Below are 19,956 nucleotides of genomic sequence, written 5' to 3' on the forward strand. Positions count from 1 at the left end.
CCAACAAGATCTGCTAATTTTTGTTTCTGGGATGGAAATAGCTATTTCCACCATGCTGATCCATTGGAGTGTGCTAGATAACTAAAGCTTATTTTATTAAACTCCATTGTTGCATGCGCTGCATTATGCATTAAATATGTGCTTTTCACTGTCTATGAAGATATAGCTTTGAACCTCATAATCTGTATGCATCTTTTGTTTTTCTTCATGGGTTCGTGCAGGTGACCTCCCCAGACCAATTGGTAGAATGGTTAGAATATGTGTTGGAGGATGAAATGGGAGACAGTGCTAAACTTCTTGGGAGGAGGCTGAGCCAGTGCTATAGCAGCTGGTCACATGCAGGAACACATGCAATGAGTTATTGCTTTTATGCTTCTTGTTTTATGAAGAATGTATGCATTTTCTACATGTGAGTTAATGTTCTTAAATCTTGTAATTTTCTTTTAAATTGAGAGAATTCTCAAAATAGGGGATTATGGTAGAAATTACAAGATTATGTTATAATGCTGTTATTGCATCAAATGGTTGTTTTATGCAAACGAATAAGGGGTTGTAAGATTGCTCATCTGTGTGTGTTTTACTGAGGATGAGCCTCTAGAAGATTTACGATGTCTTTGGGTGATACTGCATTCCAGCATGAGCATGAGTTAATGTTTCTATTCTATAAGGTACCAGGGAGAGATGACTCCAGGGCCAAACCCTGGTCTCTACACAATGAGATACTGTCCTCTGTGAATTATAAGTATCTTTTATACAAATCTTAACCTTGTGACCCATTCCATACATCTGTTGTTTGTCATGAACATCCAGGAGGATGGATTTTGCTCTAAAATGCTGTGGCTCAAATCCGCTCGTTGAGTTCTCAGTGATCACCTCCAGGGGTGTTTACCGACCAGCTCCATTACTGCACTAATTAAATAATAAAGTTTGATTGTTTTGAAGAAATCTAAGGAGAGACTCTCCTTTTGATTACAATAATTCCACCACAGGAATGAGGTTTGTGGTTACACTGACCGTGGCTGCAGGTCCAGCGAAGGCCAGACTGAAGAGAATGAGGAAAGGGATGGCCTCCTGCGCGGGCTCGATGTAGGGCATGCTCAGACTTCGGTCATTGCAGCTGTAACCCGACCGCACCGGTTTGAACACATCGGTCAGCTCCAGAAAATACAGACTGACCACAGAGGAGGCCAGGATGGGAAGCTAGAGGAAGAGAGAGAGAGAGAGAGAGAGAGAGAGAAGAGGGGGAAAGAGAACAAGAGAGACAGGTGGAGCGAAAGAGAGAGAGTGAAAGAGAGAGAGGGGGATTTTAGAGGGGTAGTGGTAGGGAAGACAGAGAGATGAGGATGAGGGGATAGATAGAGGAAGACAGAAAAATAAAGATAGGGAGAGAGATATATATAAAGCAGAGGGTGATAGAGAGATATTTGAGACAGAAAGAGAGTGAGAGATGAGAGACAAAGAGGGGGAAAGGTTAGAAGCTGTCTTAAGAACATATAGCAAGCAGCAGACCGAAAACAGACTAACATTAGAGCGCTGTCAGACAAGCCATCCAGAAGACAACCCACTATTCTTCAAAATGACATCCTTCCTGAGTAATCCTCATAGTTCCTGAGTAATCATAATCCTTCCTGAGTGATCCTCATCCTTCCTGAGTAATCCTCATCCTTCCTGAGTAATCTTCATCCTTCCTGAGTAATCTTCATCCTTCCTGAGTAATCTTCATCCTCCCTGAGTGATCCTTATCTTGACCTGAGTAATCCTAATCCTTCCAGAATGATACTCATCCTTCCTGAGTAATCCTCATCCTTCCTGAGTAGTCCTCATCCTTCCTGAGTAATTCTCATCCTTCCTGAGTGATCCTCATCCTTCCTGAGTAATCCTCATCCTTCCTGAGTAATCCTCATACTTCCTGAGTGCTGAGGACTTTTAAACTATAATTCTCTTTCCAGACAGGGCCACAAAGGATCAGAATATGCTTCCATTCAGTGACTTAATAACTTGAACTACAATTTAATTTGGCAAACTAAAAAACATAAAGGATACAATAGGAATAAGTGGTTCTATATTATACACAATTGTAGTAAGAGTGATTGGACCCCAATTATATTTGTAATGGCTAACATAACAGAATGGAAGTCTATATAAAAGCTTTACCCCTGCACCTGTTGACGACCAACTGAGTTACTTTATGTTTGTACTCTTATCTTTTCTTATTTTCTTATTGTTGTTGTATTGTCGAGAAGGAACCTGCAAGTAAGCATTTCATTGGAAGGTGTATACCATGTGTATCCCGTACCTACGACTAATGAAACTTGAAACTATTACCCAACTACAAAAACACTGTGTATCGCAGAACATGACCTGAACATAGAGAACATACATGAGTGGCTTATGAAAGCACAGTAGTTACACAGGGTGGATTTTCCATTCATTCTCCATTTATAGTTCTCTCTACCTCAGCAAAGCAAAGCAATTATCTGAGTGCTCTGCGAGAACTGAATTTCTACAGCAATCACACAGGCAGTTTCCATATGCCTCTTACCAATGGAGATTACAAATGATTACAACAGCAACAGAACGGGATAGCATACGATCTGTTGGGGATCAGTATGGGCAAGCGATCAAAAAGGATGGAAATGTAACGTTTGAAGGGAAATGTTATCTTATACAGCTGACCAAAGGCGTCTTCAGGAGCTACATTTACAGATCTTACATGAGTGAGATCAATATTCTCTGTTGGGGACGGGGGTTACAGTAGGGGGAACACTTTAAAGTAAATGTACACAAATGGGACTTTCTCGCACCAGGAGTTTCTCGCACCAGGTCACAAGGTAAGGAAAATCTCCTGGCCCTACACAACTCCTCCCTCTTCCCTCCTGAGGCTTTCTCCATCATGCACTGAATGATGGAGACTAAGGGCTCAATTCAATCAGACCCGCTTTAGCCGATATCCACATGTTGGAGGTGGAACTGCGTTAGAGCTGTCAAATCCACAAGGGGCTCCTGGCATTATGCCTAAAGCAGACATTGCCATTAGCTGCATGGAGTCATATTAAGAGAAATCCCATGCAGCCTTGTTTACAATTTCGAAACACCAGAATTTGAGATGTATTCTACACTTCCATTAGGCTGTTAGAAATCCAAATTATTTAGTTGGATGATTTGAGCTTCGTTATTAGGGCTCCCGAGTGGCGTACTGGTCTAAGGCACTGCATCTCAGTGCAAGAGGCGTCACTACAGTCCCTGGTTTGAATCCAGGCTGTATCACATCCCACCGTGATTGGGAGTCCCATAGGGCAGCGCACAATTGGCCCAGCGTCGTCCGAGTTTGGCCGGGGTAGGTCGTCATTGTAAATAAGAATTTGTTCTTAACTGACTTGCCTAGTTAAATAAAGGTTATATATATATATATATATTTCTATATAGCCTAAACTTTCTCATTCTGAACTTGTAACGCGAATGGGATGGGTGTAGGTTCGTGACAAGCAGCTGCTCCCTGATTTAACAGCTCCAACGCAGTTATACCTCTGACACCGCCAAAACATCAGTTATGCAGGTGTCGGCTATCGCCAGTTAACGTTTCATCTGATTGAATCACTATTTCTAAATTAGACTAATTCAGGTAATTTAAGACTCCAACCAGAAGGAATTTAGAGCCAACCCAGTATGGGTCAATGGATTATTTCTTCATGCAATTTCAACCTGCTAATATACCAGCGCTATAAACGATAAGGTCTTGCTTAAAACTATACTGGCATTAACAAAATAATGAAGAGGATCATCATGATTGATATGATACTACAATAACTGGTTCAACTAACCACCACAACAGCTGACAATGCTACTATGTACTGCTACTATACTACTACTGATACTAATAATGCTACTACTATACAACTGCTGCTACTACTACTACTACTATTACTGCCACCACTATACTACTACTACTACTACTACTACTACTACTACTACTACTACTACTACTACTACTAAAACAACCAAAACCAGAATTTTTACCTACTATTTATGAGCAAAAAAATAAACGGACATAAACAATGGCATCAAAATAATGCCTAGCAAACTATTGGTATAAACCTAATCACAAACAAACACCTTAGGAGCTATGCTACATGGATGCTGCCTGGTTGCCCACCATACTGACAGCATTTTGCAACCTTGTGCTCGTTTAATAAGAGCTTATCATGCAAGTCTGTTCCTGCATCTGTTTGATTACTGACATCCAGGTTATGTGTAGGCTTTCTGCTTGTTGTGATGACACCAGTTAATTAACTATATAATTGAGCTCCATGAAGCAAATAACTGAATGATGATCTGCATGACCATCTTGCCTGTCACTAAGCAGTTGTAAAGGAACATCCATCTAAATAGGCTGAAGGTAAGGAGGAACAGTAGGTTGTCCCCCACCAAAGGGTACATTTCAAAAATGCAATTCCAGTAAATCTGGAAGGCTCTGTTTGAGCAACCATTGTTTTTAGCCACTTCTGCTGTAGTTATGTAGCAAAAGTCGAATACCAACCATAACCATAGAAGCATAGCAAACACAGTCGACATATTCAGCTAAAGAGGGTAGAGGAAGAAGTAGAGGATGGAGCAGAGAACGCTGCTTGGTGCTCAAATTAGACATCGTGCAATACTGTGTGGTTTCTCCATTTTCCTTACTCGTATCTTGTTTTCCTCTCACTCACAAGTTAGCAGGACATTTGTGTTGTTATCGAGCAGCACTGACCTTGCTGATAGCTGCTTTATTGATGAACAGTTCGACGTACGATGACTGATATCTTGTTGTCTTACCTAGCTACAGTTGAAGTGGGAAGTTTACATACACTTAGGTTGGAGTCATTTATACTCGTTTTTCAACCACTCCACAACTTCCTTGTTAACAAACTATAGTTTTGGCAAGTCGGTTAGGACATCTACTTTGTGCATGACACAAGTCATTTTTCCAACAATTGTTTACAGACAGATTATTTCACTTATAATTCACTGTATCACAATGCCAGTGGGTCAGAAGTTTACATACACTAAGTTGACTGTGCCATTAAACAGCTTGAAAAATTCCAGAAAATGATGTCATGGCTTTAGAAGCTTCTGATAGGCTAATTGACATCATTTGAGTTAATTGGAGGTGTACCTGTGGATGTATTTCAAGGCCTACCTTCAAACTCAGTGCCTCTTTCCTTGACATCATAGGGCAATCAAAAGAAATCAGCCAAGACCTCAGAAAAATTATTGTAGACCTCCACAAGTCTGGTTCATCCTTGGAAGCAATTTCCAAATGCCTGAAGGTACCACGTTCATCTGTACAAACAATAGTACGCAAGTATAAACACCGTGGGACCACGCAGCCGTCATGAATGTACTTTGGTGCGAAAAGTGCAAATCAATCCCAGAACAACAGCAATGGACCTTGTGAAGATTCTGGAGGAAACAAGTACAAAAGTATCTATATCCACAGTAAAACGAGTCCTATATCAACATAACCTGAAAGGCCGCTCAGCAAGGAAGAAGCCATTGCTCCAAAACCGCCATAAAAAAGCCAGACTACGGTTTGCAACTGCACATGGGGACAAAGATCGTACTATTTGGATAAATGTCCTCTGGTCTGATGAAACAAAAATAGAACTGTTTGTCCATAATGACCATCGTTATGTTTGGAGGAAAAGGGGGAGGCTTGTGTAACCAATGTGAAATGGCTAGCTAGTTAGCGGGGTGCGTACTAATAGCATTTCAATCTGTGACGACACTCGCTCTAAGACCTTGAAGTAGTTGTTCCCCTTACTCTGCAAGGGCCACGGCTATTGTGGAGCGATGGGTAACGATGCTTCGTGGGTGTCAGTTGTTGATGTGTGCAGAGGGTCCCTGATTCGAGCTCAGGTAGGGGCGAGGAAAGAGACAGAAGCTAAAACTGTTACATTGATGCTGTTGACCCGGATCACTAGTTGCTGTGGAAAAGGAGGAGGTCAAAAGGGGGGTGAGTGTAACCAATGTGAAATGGCTAGCTAGTTAGCGGGGTGTGCGCTAATAGCATTTCAATCGGTGACGTCACTTGCTCTGAGGCCTTGAAGTAGTTGTTCCCCTTGCTCTGCAAGGGCCACGGCTTTTGTGGAGCGATTGGTAACGATGCTTCGTGGGTGTCAGCTGTTGATGTGTGCGGAGGGTCCCTGGTTCGAGCCCAGGTAGGGGCGAGGAGAGGGACAGAAGCTATACTGTTACACTTGCAAGCCGAAGAACACCTTCCCAACCGCGAAGCACGGGGGTGGCAGCATCATTTTGTGAGGGTGCTTTGCTGCAAGAGGGACTGGTGCACTTCACAAAATAGATGGCATCATGAGGGAGGAAAATTATGTGGATATATTGAAGCAACATCTCAAGACATCAGTCAGGAAATTAAAGCTTGATCACAAATGGGTCTTCCAAATGGACAATGTACCCAAGCATACTTCCAAAGTTGTGGCAAATGGCTTAAGGACAACAAAGTCAAGGTATTGGAGTGGCCATCACAAAGCCCTGACCTCAATCCTATAGAAAATTTGTGAGCAGAACTGAAAAAGCATGTGTGAGCAAGGAGGCCTACAAACCTGACTCCATTACACCAGCTCTGTCAGGAGGAATGAGCCAAAATTCACCCAACTTATTGTGGGAAGCTTGTGGAAGGCTACCTGAAACATTTGACCCAAGTTAAACAATTTAAAGGCAATGCTACCAAATACTAATTTAGTGTACGTAAACCTCTTGACACACTGGGAATGTGATGAAAGAAATAAAAGCTGAAATATATCATTCTCTCTACTATTATTCAGACATTTCACATTCTTAAAATAAAGTGGTGATCCTAACTGACCTAAGACAGGGAATTTTTACTAGGATCAAATGTCAGGAATTGTGAAAAACTGTGTTTAAATGTATTTGGCTAAGGTGAATGTAAACTTCTGACTTCAACTGTACCTTAAGATGAATGCACAAACTGTAAGTCTCTCTGGATAAGAGCGTCTGGTAAATGACAAAAAATGTAAATGTAAAACCAAAACAGTCAGCGTTAACAGACAAAGAAGAGAGAACCTCTGCTTGTCAATGACATATGTTTGCATTGCAACCCTCCTTACCTGCACTATAGAAGCCCCCTGATAATGCTTGTCCTACTTAATATGGGCATCGTGCCCCTCTCCCATGTGTACATCCAAGAACCAGGCCATATAGCCTTCAATGGATGCATTTACACAGGCAGCCCAATTCAGATCTTTTTCAGAGCTGATTGGTCAAAAGATCAATTTGTGTAAAAAAATGATCAGAATTGGGCTGCCTGTGTAAATGCAGCCTATGTAGGGGAAAACATATGAGACCCACCCGATGTTCTTTCAGGTAATCATCTATGGTTAATCTTCAATTGATCTATAATGAATGGTAAAACCTACATATTTGTTGAAGCATCATCAAACTCATAATAATCCAGTACTATGGAGAGCTCCCAGATTCAGCAGATGACATTATGGTCTTTGTCAGTTAGGCCTCTAATCACAGAAAATGCTAATGCATTAATCAATCCATTGGCTGTATAGGCTTATGTCATTTTACATAGGCGTCACATGCTGCATAAACTAGCATGGCATATCAATATTCATGATTTGCAGTTTCATTATAATCACTGTGTGGGAGAAAACTAACAGGGCTAAATATTTTCCTTCCTGTTTTTTCTTGAACGCACCCTTGGGAGTCATTTTTGCATAATCCAACTAGTTTTCGAACATTCTCTAAATTATGTGGGTGTTGAGTTATATGATCAATAAAATAGAGATTAAACAAGAGAGATGTGACTATTCGGGTCACAAGATTAAAATGATTTATTCTCTATCATGTTCGCCACTTTACATCATCGCTACTGTATGAATCTGTGATATAACACAAATGACAGAACGACATGAAGAGAGCTCGTTAACCTTGAATAAGTAGATTTATGGCAACCTCATCATTAATCCTAGCTTTGATCGTGACTGCCATACCAATGCACAGTGCCGTGACTGAAAATTACACACATTTTGCGCGGCTACCTGTAGGCAATGTGGTGCATACAATAAAATACAGCTGCATTTTGTTGCATTTCCGCTGTCAGTGACCGCATATTCATTCAAAACCATAGATATCCTATTACATTATATTATTATTATAGTATTCTAATTCCTAATTGCATTAACTCACCTACCTCAACGAAATAGAAACATGGCAGCAAGGTAACGCTGTCTTTGGTCACCTTCACTTTTAATCTCTCTTTTGCAGACATGATGAACCTCCTGTCTCTCCTTTGAGAGGCCGGAGACAGAGAGTTGTATTTAATTCCGCCCGTAATTTTGGCAATATAAGAGATTACGCTTCTGTAGCTGGTGGTTTCAGCTCCATCGCCAAGTGTCGTGCTTGTGTTGAAGGGACCGCTCCACTGCAGCCAGTCACTCGCGCAAAAAAATCACTGTATCGAAACCAGCCACAAAACCAAATGATAAAATTCAAAACATTGTGCGTAATTAGGTATATAGAGGGGAGAAACATGTTCCAAATATTGCATTACATTCCTTGTGAGTATTTAGTATTTGCAGATGACAACAACGATGTGGAACGAATCGAGAAGGAAAATGCTAAAAAGATCGATACAAGTGACGTCAGAACAAGTGTACTAAAAACCTATTTTTCGCACGGGTGGCGCGCATTAGAGTACGCGCATACCCGAATGAATACTGGGTGCATGACAAGTGTTTGTATGTGCTACACATATAACTATCGTAGAGTCGACCCTCTAGTGTTGCACCACTAATTGTTCATTTTCATGTCAACACAAAATCAATTTTGCCTTGGTAGTCTAGGGGTCTAGATCAGAGAGCTGCAGGCAGAGGAACAGACAGACGCACACACACACACACACACACACAAATACCCACCTCCAACTTCATTGCTGTACAACACAAACACATCCTCAACTTCCCTCTGGTTTTCCCCTTTTTACAGAATGCTTTCCAATCCAGTTTTGCCCATTTTCTCTTGCTTTCTGTGTTATTCCACACATGTCTTTAAGTGTGAGAATCCTGCCATCTTCCACTTTTTCTTATGACAACCTAGTGAATACTGAGACAGTTTGTTGAAATGTGCCACCCCATCTGGGATTGAAACGCTCAGCTCAACCACAGTGTCTGTTAACTCCTTCATGTGGTCAGTGAGTTCACTTCATGTTCTTATGTGGTGGTGGCAGTTGCATCATCATGGTATTGTGACTGTCATTTCAGCTTTATTCATTATCTGGAAGGCATTTGGGAATTTCAGAGCACACCATCAGTTGCCCTGTCCTTCCAATAAACACTGGGCAGTCAGTTTATTTATAACCCACAATAGCTTCGTGCAGACAGAAATGGAAACCCCACATGCGTTCATCTCCAGTTTACTCTCTCTTGAATTACTTCAGATATGAGATAAAAAGCGCTTGGGGATTAAGCATAGCTGTAGTGTAGGCTGCAGAAAAGTTTGATGAGATGTGTTTCACCTCAGGTGTCCAGAAGTCAAAGCAGATAACTGCTGCCATCTAATGGTAGAGCTTTAATATTACAATAGAAGGGAAGACAGCATCCCAATTGTTATGAAAAGCTTCCTTTCCTCTCTACCTTAGTACTGTACCTACCCTTGACGACCAATTATCTTCAAGGACCTGATAAACAATGACCTGAGTTCTTCTGAGACATGTGAGCTGACCAGAAAAACTGTCCTTGTGATAGAGTACCGTGTGGCTCAGTTGGTAGAGCATGGTGTTTGCAATGCCAGGGTTGTGGGTTTGATTCCCACGGGGGACCAATACGGAGAAGAAAAAAATAAATGGATGAAATGTATGCATTCACTACTGTAAGTCGCTCTGGATAAGAGTGTCTGCTAAATGACTAAAATGTAATTGTAGTACATCTACTGCATAACACAGAGTTTTTCCTGGTCAAGTAACATGTTCAGGAAGCATCCAGGGGCTCTAACTGAAAGTATTATTGAAAAGATTCAGTCCAGACATTTCAACTGTCAGTGATTAGCTAGGAAATAGTGCTATTACTGGAATATTGCCAATGGTGTGCTATAAAACATGTAAGGTCCTTAAAACCCACAAACGCAGGCGGGCGGGCAGGCGGGCGGGCGGGCGGGCGGGCGCACGTCTCTTCAACTCCCTCTGTTAAATGGGGTCCAAATGGGTGCTAATGGTAGGTTTCTCCATGAACGAAAATGACCAAGCACTGCATTAGGGTCATTCTATAAATAGAGGGGCCAATGTGTGACATTAGAGTCAAATTTTCAAAATGGTTTGATATACATTTAAATATGATTTTCTTGCAGTTTCACATGTGTAGTTACAGTCTAGATAAGCACAATGAGACCATAGCAACAACAAAACATCTACATGTCATTCGACATGTCATATGGAACCTAGTAGCCAGGTCTGTTTGTGCTTTAGTCAACTTCACTATCATTTATAGCCATGCTTAGCGTTCCAAAAGAATGAAAAAGAGAATTTCTATATTTTTTTATAGTTGATATAATAATTGAATACAATAATATAATACAATGGGTTCTGTCAACAAAATCATGGACAATAATAATAACCAATAACGACATCATGATAATCAGGAAACTCTTCAAGCAGTGTGTGTGTGTGTGTGTGTGTGTAAAAACTAGACATCACATTCTTTCTTCTTCTGTCCTTGTTTCCTCCACTCCTTGACTCTCCTTGAAAGTGCATTGGGGCCTGAGGGGAGGAACCTTCACTCTTGTCCCCCAATGTGCTTTGAGAGGGAGGTGAGGAATGGAGGAAACAAGGGGAGAATCTCAATTGCATTTCCTTGATTATTTGCATCAAGGGGAGGGACCACTGACCTTCTCATCCAATGGGTTATGAGAAGAAGACAAGGAGATGAGGATGCAACGAATCAAGGAAATGTAATTGAGATAATCTTCCAAGGACAGAATAAGCAAGTATTTGACAGCTATTACATTTTTTGGGGCTGTGCCCAGACTGCCTGACTGACTGATTGACTGGCTGAGCAATCACAATACACATGGCCTGTCCAGAAACAACCCCTAGTCCTTACTGCCAAGAGTGTAGACATTTGTGGAGATATGAGAGGAATTGATGGGTGGTGACATGGTGAGAGCTCCACCTTACCCTCTAATTCTCCGTGTACACTAGCACGTGGTGACGCACTGTGAAACACCGCTTCCCATTCATTTTCAATGGAAGGATAGCGGTGAGAAGCGGAGAGGGCGTGGGACCGTTGGGCGGTGCGAACGTGGGACGGCTCATTTTTTATTTTTATTTCACCTTTATTTAACCAGTTAGGCCAGTTGAGAGCAAGTTCTCGTTTACAACTGCGATCTGGCCAAGATAAAGCAAAGCAGTGCGACACAAACAACAAAGAGTTACACATGAGATAAATAAACGTACAGTCAATAACACAATAGAGAAATCGACCCGTAGCACTCACGTCTGTAGCCATGAAGTGCTTTGAAAGGCTGGTCATGGCTCACATCAACACCATTATCCCAGAAACCCTAGACCCACTCCAATTCGCATACCGCCCTAACAGATCCACAGATGATGCAATCTCTATTGCACTCCACACTGCCCTTTCCCACCTGGACAAAAGGAACACCTATGTGAGAATGCTATTCAGTGACTACAGCTCAGCATTCAACACCATAGTGCCCTCAAAGCTCATCAATAAGCTAAGGACCCTGGGACTAAACATATCCCTCTGCAACTGGATCCTGGACTTCTTGACGGGCCGCCCCCAGGTGGTAAGGATAGGTAACAACACATCCGCCACACTGACCCTCAACACAGGGGCCCCTCAGGGGCGCGTGCTCAGTCCCCTTCTGTACTCCCTGTTCACTCTTGACTGCATGGCCAGGCACGACTCCAACACCATTATTAAGTTTGCCGATGACACAACAGTGGTAGGCCTGATCACCGACAACGACGCGACAGCCTATAGGGAGGAGGTGAGAGACCTGGCCGTGTGGTGCCAAAATCCAGGGGGTCGCTGGGGGGGGGTTGCCCAGGAGCCATACAAGCTACAACCACCACTGTTCCTACAGATACTGTACCTTGTAACTGGAGATTCCTTCAAAACGATTGTCTACAGTTACCATGTAGGGCACAAAGTTGGGTGACCAGGGCCATCTGGGACAGCCTCCTGGGGGAATTCAGGCATGTGAAGGTTACCTATGAAAGACTTCAGCCACCCTAGTCACATACTGTTCTCTCTGCTACCGCACGGCAAGCGGTAGCAGAGAAGTCTAGGACCAAGAGGCTTCTAAACAGCTTCTACCCCAAGCCATAATACTCCTGAAGACCTAATTAAATGGCTACCCAGACTATTTGCATTGCCCCCCCCCTTTTACACCGCTGCTACTCTCTGTTGTTATCATTTATGCATAGTCACTTTAATAACTCTACCTACATGTACATATTACCTCAACTAACCGGTGCCCCCACACATTGACTCTGTACCGGTACCCCCCTGTATATAGTCTCGCTATTGTTATTTTACTGCTGGTCTTTAATTACTTGTTACTTTTATTTCTTATTCTTATTCGTATTTTTTTGTGCATTGTTGGTTAGGGGCTCGTAAGTAATCATTTCACTGTAAGGTCTACACCTGTTGTATTCGGCGCATGTCACTAATACAATTTGATTTGATACCTGTGTCCTGCATACAGTAACTTCATGAGGATGGAAACGAGGACCAGGAGGGGATCTGCAGCTCGCCGCCGTGTGCCAGAGGAGAAGTCTGCTGCTCTGCAGGATGTTTCAAGGATGGGGTCCAACAACGCAGCAAGAGAGGCAATCCGTGTGCGGGAGATCTTCACCTCCTACTTCTTCGAAGATAATGCTGTTCCCTGGCAACACCATAGACTATACTATGCACAACCAAAGGCTCTTTTAACCTTTCTGGGAAGGTTAAACTTCTTGTTAATCCAACCGCAGTGTCCAATTTCAAAAAGGCTTTACGGCTAAAGCATACCATGCAATTATGTTAGGACAGCGTCTAGCCACAAAAAACCATACAGCCATTTTCCAAAGAAGGAGAGGTGTCACAAAAGTCAGAAATAGCATTAAAATGAATCACTAACCTTTGATGATCTTCATCTGGTGGCACTCCCAGGACTCCATGTCAGAAAATAAATGTTTGTTTTGTTCGATAAAGTTAATCTTTATATCCAAATACCTCCTTTTTGTTTGCGCGTTTAGTCCAGTAATCCAAATGCACAAAGCGCATGCACAAAGTCTAGACAAAAAGTCAAAAAAGTTCCATTTGCATTCGTAGAAACATGTCAAACGATGTTTCTAATCAATCCTTAGGGTGTTTTTCTCATAAATATTCAATAATGTTTCAACCGGACAATATTGTTTTCATTAGAAAGGAAAGGGAACGGAGATCGCGCTCACGGCCACGCGCGTGACTAAACTAAAGGCTTTCAGCCAAGCCGTCTGCTCTGAGTGCTCTTATTCGCTCCCCTTTCAGAATAGAAGCCTGAAACAACGTCTAAAGACTGTTGACATCTAGTGGAAGCCTTAGGAAGTGCAATCTGACACCACAGACACTGGATATTCGATAGGCATTCACTTGAAAACTACAAACATCAGAATTCCCACTTCCTGGTTGGATTTTTCTCAGGTTTTCAACATGAGTTCTGTTATACTCACATACATTATTTTAACGGGTTTGGAAACTGTAGAGTGTTTTATATCCAAATCTACCAATTATATGCATATTCTAGCTTCTGGGCCTGAGTAACAGGCAGTTTACTCTGGGCACGCTTTTCATCCAAACTTCCCAATGCTGCCCCCTATCCCTAAAAGGTTTAAGAGCCATCCACATTGCAATAAGAGTATTCTTCCATTTACTTAGCTATGTCAACTGCAGTTATTCAATTCCCAGTTTCTCTCCCTTTGATTTCTAATTCTCAGGTGAGGGTGTTGTGTAGGTAAGGGTGTGATGTCTGTACAAAAACAAAACAGGCTATTTTAAGTCACCCATATCGAAACAATGTAGAACAATTAGACACCCTATAACCCACACCTACACAATCATGTATCAATCTGATTGATGGATTGTGTTGTGCAGTAAGCAGGCTCGGGTGTATAACTGTGGCTCCTTCCACCTTCAAAGAACAGGCAAGAGTGCTAACCATGGAGAATAGTAAGACACTTCATTATTTCTATAACTACGCTATATTGCTTGTCCTTGTGTGTCTGTGCATGTTTTTCAGCATAACGTACTCTGCAACCACTTAGTGTGCACACCAGGTGAGGCCACACACACAGATTCCTGTTGAACATTGTCTCTTTAACTACATTAATTTCTCAATAACAGTCTCTATCCTTCACCTCATCCCTCTCTCCCCTTCTCCCTAAATCCTCTAGGTTATATCAGCTGTGTCAGTGAACCCCTCCCGCATTTGAACTGGCTACATAGAGGGCACAACATGATCAGTGAGAGGTCACTTGGTCGGGTCAACAGGAAGTATTATTAAAGAGATGCTTTACATTGAAATACAGATAGAGATGTAGTAGTCTCAGAGTTAATGATCCAAGGTCAGTGTTGCATTTCACCTCCTGATGATTATGATGACAGACAGTGTTAGAATAAAAAACACAAGGCTAAATCATGCTCTTTCTCCATCTGTCTCTCAACTGCAGGTATATTTTAATGTGAGAGAGGATCCCAACCACTGACCAGCTATAGGTAGGGATATCTCTAGTCTTTGTTAGATTTTTTTTTACGGGGGGTGTATATGTTTTTGTAACTTTTTCGTTATATCCAATTGGTAGTTACTGTAGTTGAGGACTTGGTGGACTGTATATTCTGTAGGGTTGCTCTCTTCCAGGTGCTTGTAAGGGCACAGATGACAGACCGGTAGGAATCTAGTCGGGGTTGTTTAATGACGCTGATTCACATAGAGTAGTAATGGCACAGCACAGCAGAGTGTATGGCATGACAATTGTGTTAACCAAGAGTGTGTGCAGTTCTGAAAAGGGAGAAATTAAATACAATAGTAAATGGAAGGTATAGGCTTAATACAACCTCCAATTACATAAGCTATAAATAATATGGCTACAATAGGTAATCTGCTGCACAGGGCAATACAACCTAACATGGCTGTGACTTCACTAATGAATGATCAGAGGAGTGAAACTACACAGCAGTTCTTGAGGAGCACCATCATCCTCACACAACTGCATGAATTTCAATGTATAATGCATCCACAAGTTCATTGCTAACAAAATACCCACACAATCTATACAGTATACATCCATACAACCACAGGGCATATACGACTAGACACTGAAATGCTAAATGTCTGAAATGGGATGACAGAACCAACAGGGTTAGGTAAAAATGCTAAGTAGCATAACCAAGGAGTGTGTCCACCACACATGAATTGTAAGAAATTTGAACTCATATTTATGAAGGACGCACACTGGCCTTGGCTAGGTAATCACACAAGATGGATTGAACTTATCAAGGCTTGTGTACATTCTCTAGTTTCTTCCTTCTTATTAGTTAGAGATCGGGGAGAAAAAGGGAGAAAAAAATTATTACAAATATGTGTCCTCCGAAACATGACCCTGCCAAGCCGCACTGCTTCTTGACACACTGCTCGCTTAAGTCAGCCGATCAATGTGTCGGAGGAAACACTGCACAACCGTCAGCATGCATGCACCCGGCTCGCCACAAGGAGCCGCTAAAGCACGATGGGACAAGGACATCCTGGCCAGCCAAACCCTCCCCTAACCCTGACGACCCCGGGACAATTGTACGCCGCCTCATGGGTTTCCAGGTCGCGGCCGGGATCGAACCCGGATCTGTAGTGACGCCTCAAGCACTGCGATGCAGTGCCTTCGACTGCTGTGTCACTCGGGAGGCCCCTGATTTCTCTAGTCTAGCAATAGATGCTGTTGTTTTGTCTGTATAGCCTCATTTAATAAGATTATCAATAGTTAGCTAGGATATATCAGTCAGCTAACCATTTACAGTAACTGCAGTTCATTACTAAGTCAATTAGCACTAAATCTTATGCAGCAATTGAGAAATCTTACCTCATCTTGGAGCTTTGACAATTAATTAAATGGCATGTTTCACAAAATATATATATATGAGTAGTGCAAATATGTATGAATCTGATAAGTCACTTGTTTTTTTGTTTTATACTGTATATGCAAAAAATATTTTTAGTTGTTGCAATTTTTGGTATTTCTCGATTTCTATTCAAAAACGAATAACCGGAACGTTTTTATGTTCTCGATTGCTCCGTTTTAAGTCTAGACAGACCGTAATCTTACCTCAGGAATGTTGATTTTATCACTTGACTGTCATTCAGAAAATCCTTTCCTGAATCAGTTGATGTTGCTAGATAATGTCCCTACATCGGCTCATCCAAGATGGCGTAGCAGTCAGACGTCTTTTGTCCTTGTCTTGTCGCGTCCCGTGTATATATCTTTTCTATCTTTTTTCTTCGCATATATTTTTTAAATATTTTTCTTAACCTCAACTTCAACATACTCTCCTGCAATCCGCCTCACCCAATGTGGTATGGATGTGCTATTTTCTTTACTTTTGAACCGGAACCCTGTGGTGGTTAATTTCTTTACTATCAAATAAGGAGAGACAAACTTTACACACAAGTCAGAGTTATACTTAAACCACATCTTTAATAATAAGAGCTTTGCAATAGCAATGACTTTCAACGATTCACCATTTTCTAATGATCCGTTGAGAGTGACAACACAATGGCTACTGAGATCTTTTATAGCAAAGATCCACCCCCTAGTCGACATAACAAACCACAGATATTAGGAACAGTTCACAAAGTGAGACAGATAAAGCAAAGCAGTGCGACACAAACATCAACACAGAGTTACACATGGAATAAACAAGCGTACAGTCAATAACACAATAGAACATTTTTTTGTCTATATACAGTGTGTGCAAATGGCGTGAGGAGGTAGGCAATAAATAGGCCATAGTAGTGAAGTAATTACAATTTAGCAGATTAACACTGGAGAGATGAATGAGCAGATGATGATGTGCAAGTAGCGATACTAGTGTGCAAAAGAGCAGAAAAGTAAATAAAAACAATATGGGGATGAGGTAGGTAGATTGGGTGGGCTATTTACAGATGGACTATGTACAGCTGCAGCGATCGATTAGCTGCTCAGATAGCTGATGTTTAAAGTTAGTGAGGGAAATATAAGTCTCCAGCTTCAGCAAATGTTGCAATTTGTTCCAGCCACTGGCAGCAGAGAACTGGAAGGGAAGGCGGCCAAGAAGGTGTTGGCTTTGGGGATGACCAGTGAGACATACCTGCTGGAGCACATGCTACGGGTGTGTGTTGTTATCGTGACCAGTGAGCTGAGATAAGGTGGAGCATTACCTAGCATAGACTTGTAGATGACCTGGAGCCAGTGTGTCTGGCGACAAATATGTAGCGAGGGCCAGCCGACTAGAGCATACAGGTCGCAGTGGTGGGTGGTATAAGGGGCTTTGGTAACAAAACGGATGGCACTGTGATAGACTGCATCCAGTTTCCTGAGTAGAGTATTGGAACCTATTTTGTAGATGACATCGCCGAAGTCGAGGATCGGTAGGATAGTCAGTTTTACTAGGGTAAGTTTGGCGGTGTGAGTGAAGGAGGCTTTTATGCTAAATAGAAAGACGATTCTAGATTTGATTTTGGATTGGAGATGTTTAATATGAGTCTGGAAGGAGATTTTACAGTCTAGCCAGACACCTAGGTATTTGTAGTTGTCCACATATTCTAGGTCAGAACCATCCAGGGTAGTGATGCTAGTCGGGTGGGCGGGTGCGGGCAGTGAATGGTTGAAAAGCATGCATTTGGTTTTACTAGCGTTTAAGAGCAGTTGTAGACCACGGAAGGAGTGTTGTATGGCATTGAAGCTCGTTTGAAGTTTAGTTAACACATTGTCCAAAGGGCCAGATGTATACAGAATGGTGGTGTCTGCGTAGAGGTGGATCAGGGAATCACCCACAGAAAGAGCGACATCATTGATGTATACAGAGAAAAGAGTCGGCCCGAGAATTGAACCCTGTGGCACCCCCATAGAGACTGCCAGAGGTCCGGAGAAAACAGGCTCTCCAATTTGACACACTGAATTCTGTCTGCGAAGTAGTTGGTGAACCAGGCGAGGCAGTCATTTGAGAAACCAAGGCTGTTGAGTCTGCCGATAAGAATACGGTGATTGACAGAGTCAAAAGCCTTGGCCAGGTCGATGAAGACGGCTGCACAGTACTGTCTTTTATCGATGGCAGTTATGATATCGTGTAGTACCTTGAGCGTGGCTGAGGTGCACCCGTGACCAGCTTGGAAACCGGATTGCACAGCGGAGAAGGTACGGTGGGATTCGAAATGGTCAGTGATCTGTTTATTAACTTGGCTTTCAAAGACTTTAGAGAGGCAGGGCAGGATGGATATAGGTCTATAACAGTGTCATGACGTTGGCCTGCGGGTGAGGTTTATGACCCCCCCATAAATACCTTTCTCCCTTTCCTCTCTCTTGAGCCAGACTCTTGAAAAGCCTTTGTTAAACATAGAGAGTCTGGAAATATCAAAAGGTGGGGGGAAAGGAACCATATTTCAGTGAAAATATGCGTTGGTACTTAATGAATATGATGCCAGATCATTTGGCGTCTGAGACATTATTACTGATGATAGGATGACATAAACTGTATCTTGGAAAGTCTACACATTCTAGTTATCAGATTCACATGGAATTGTTGTGCAATTTAAATGTTTAAATATGAAACTATTTGTGAAAAGATTAAATGTAATTTTAGCTTCCAAATTGGGTTTTCATAAGGTTAAAGCTCTGCTCACTCAGTGGCCCCGCCCATGTGAAGAGACATTGGTTGTAAACTATGAAACATGCCCTCTCTCATACCACTATATAAAGCCCTTGACGAAAATGTAACTTTCCGTTCCGAGGACATTAGGGCGACAGTCCTACGTTAAAAGGGCTCAGATAATAAGCTGTTCCAAGGACGTGTGGACTTGAGGTCCCCACATTGAAAGGACAAAGACCACCTACAGAACTAAGCCAACCTCAGCAAGAATCTAACGAAATTAGCATCGAATTTCAATGTGAAGGTGACGACCTACACGACAGAAGGATGAATTTCGACTATACCAGCCAGAATATAGCATGAGCATATAGCATGGCAACTTGGTATGACCTTTTAACTCTTATTCACTAAAGAAGTGATACCTCCTAGCCATCGCATTAGCGCAGCAACTGTAGACGTGGGCTAGGAGAGGAAGGACAGAGTATCTGTTCTACCACACGACAACGGTACTACCAAGTATCCATTCTACCACCAGAGATCCATGCTGGACAAACCGATGTTCCATCGACGACCAATCTACCGAAGCGCAGCTCAGAGTAAATATTTATTGCATTCTCCTTTTTCAAATGGTTGGTAATTTAGAATGCATAAGATACCGTATTTACGATAGCATAGCTTCTCCCTTTGTTACTCAGTCTTCCCACTCTTTCACTCAAACCCCCCCTTTTCTTTGTGTAACCAGCCGCTATATCGGCTCCGTTCACCAGGTCCATCAAAGTATGATTCATTCTGTGTATATGTAATTCTGTGTGATTGGTTAGGTATTTAGTAAATATAGAATTAAACCAAATTTTGCATTGCTGATTCAACTTGTTAGCCAGGGTTCCTGAAGATAACCAAGAATTTACCACTTTCAGATGAGACTAAACAAGGTGACGATTAAATATTGACTGCTATTGATGTAAAAGTTTACCAGGTCTTTAAGAGTTTATTCGGAAGATAACAGCTCTATAAACATTCTTTCGTGGTGCCCCGACTTCCTAGTTATTTATTTACCTGA

At 42.0% G+C, this 19,956-nt stretch overlaps 1 protein-coding gene across 2 annotated transcripts in view; it reads right to left on the reverse strand.

Moving 5' to 3' along the window:
* The window catches only part of plppr4a (phospholipid phosphatase related 4a), a 32,054-nt gene extending 23,389 nt beyond the window's left edge, over positions 1-8,665 (reverse strand). The window contains exons 1-2 of one of the 2 annotated variants that reach the window (XM_014190215.2): positions 8,219-8,665; positions 1,015-1,200 (exon numbers count right to left, since the gene is read on the reverse strand). In XM_014190215.2, the coding sequence (XP_014045690.1) occupies positions 1,015-1,200; positions 8,219-8,296 (264 nt within the window). In that variant the 5' untranslated portion in view covers positions 8,297-8,665. The remainder of the gene's footprint in view (positions 1-1,014; positions 1,201-8,218) is intronic. The other variant, XM_014190219.2, reaches the window with a different exon arrangement.
* Between the last annotated feature and the right edge of the window lie 11,291 nt (positions 8,666-19,956).

The sequence above is a fragment of the Salmo salar genome, chromosome ssa03 (genome assembly GCF_905237065.1).
Source record: "Salmo salar chromosome ssa03, Ssal_v3.1, whole genome shotgun sequence".
In the NCBI taxonomy this organism is placed as follows: Eukaryota; Metazoa; Chordata; class Actinopteri; order Salmoniformes; family Salmonidae; genus Salmo; species Salmo salar.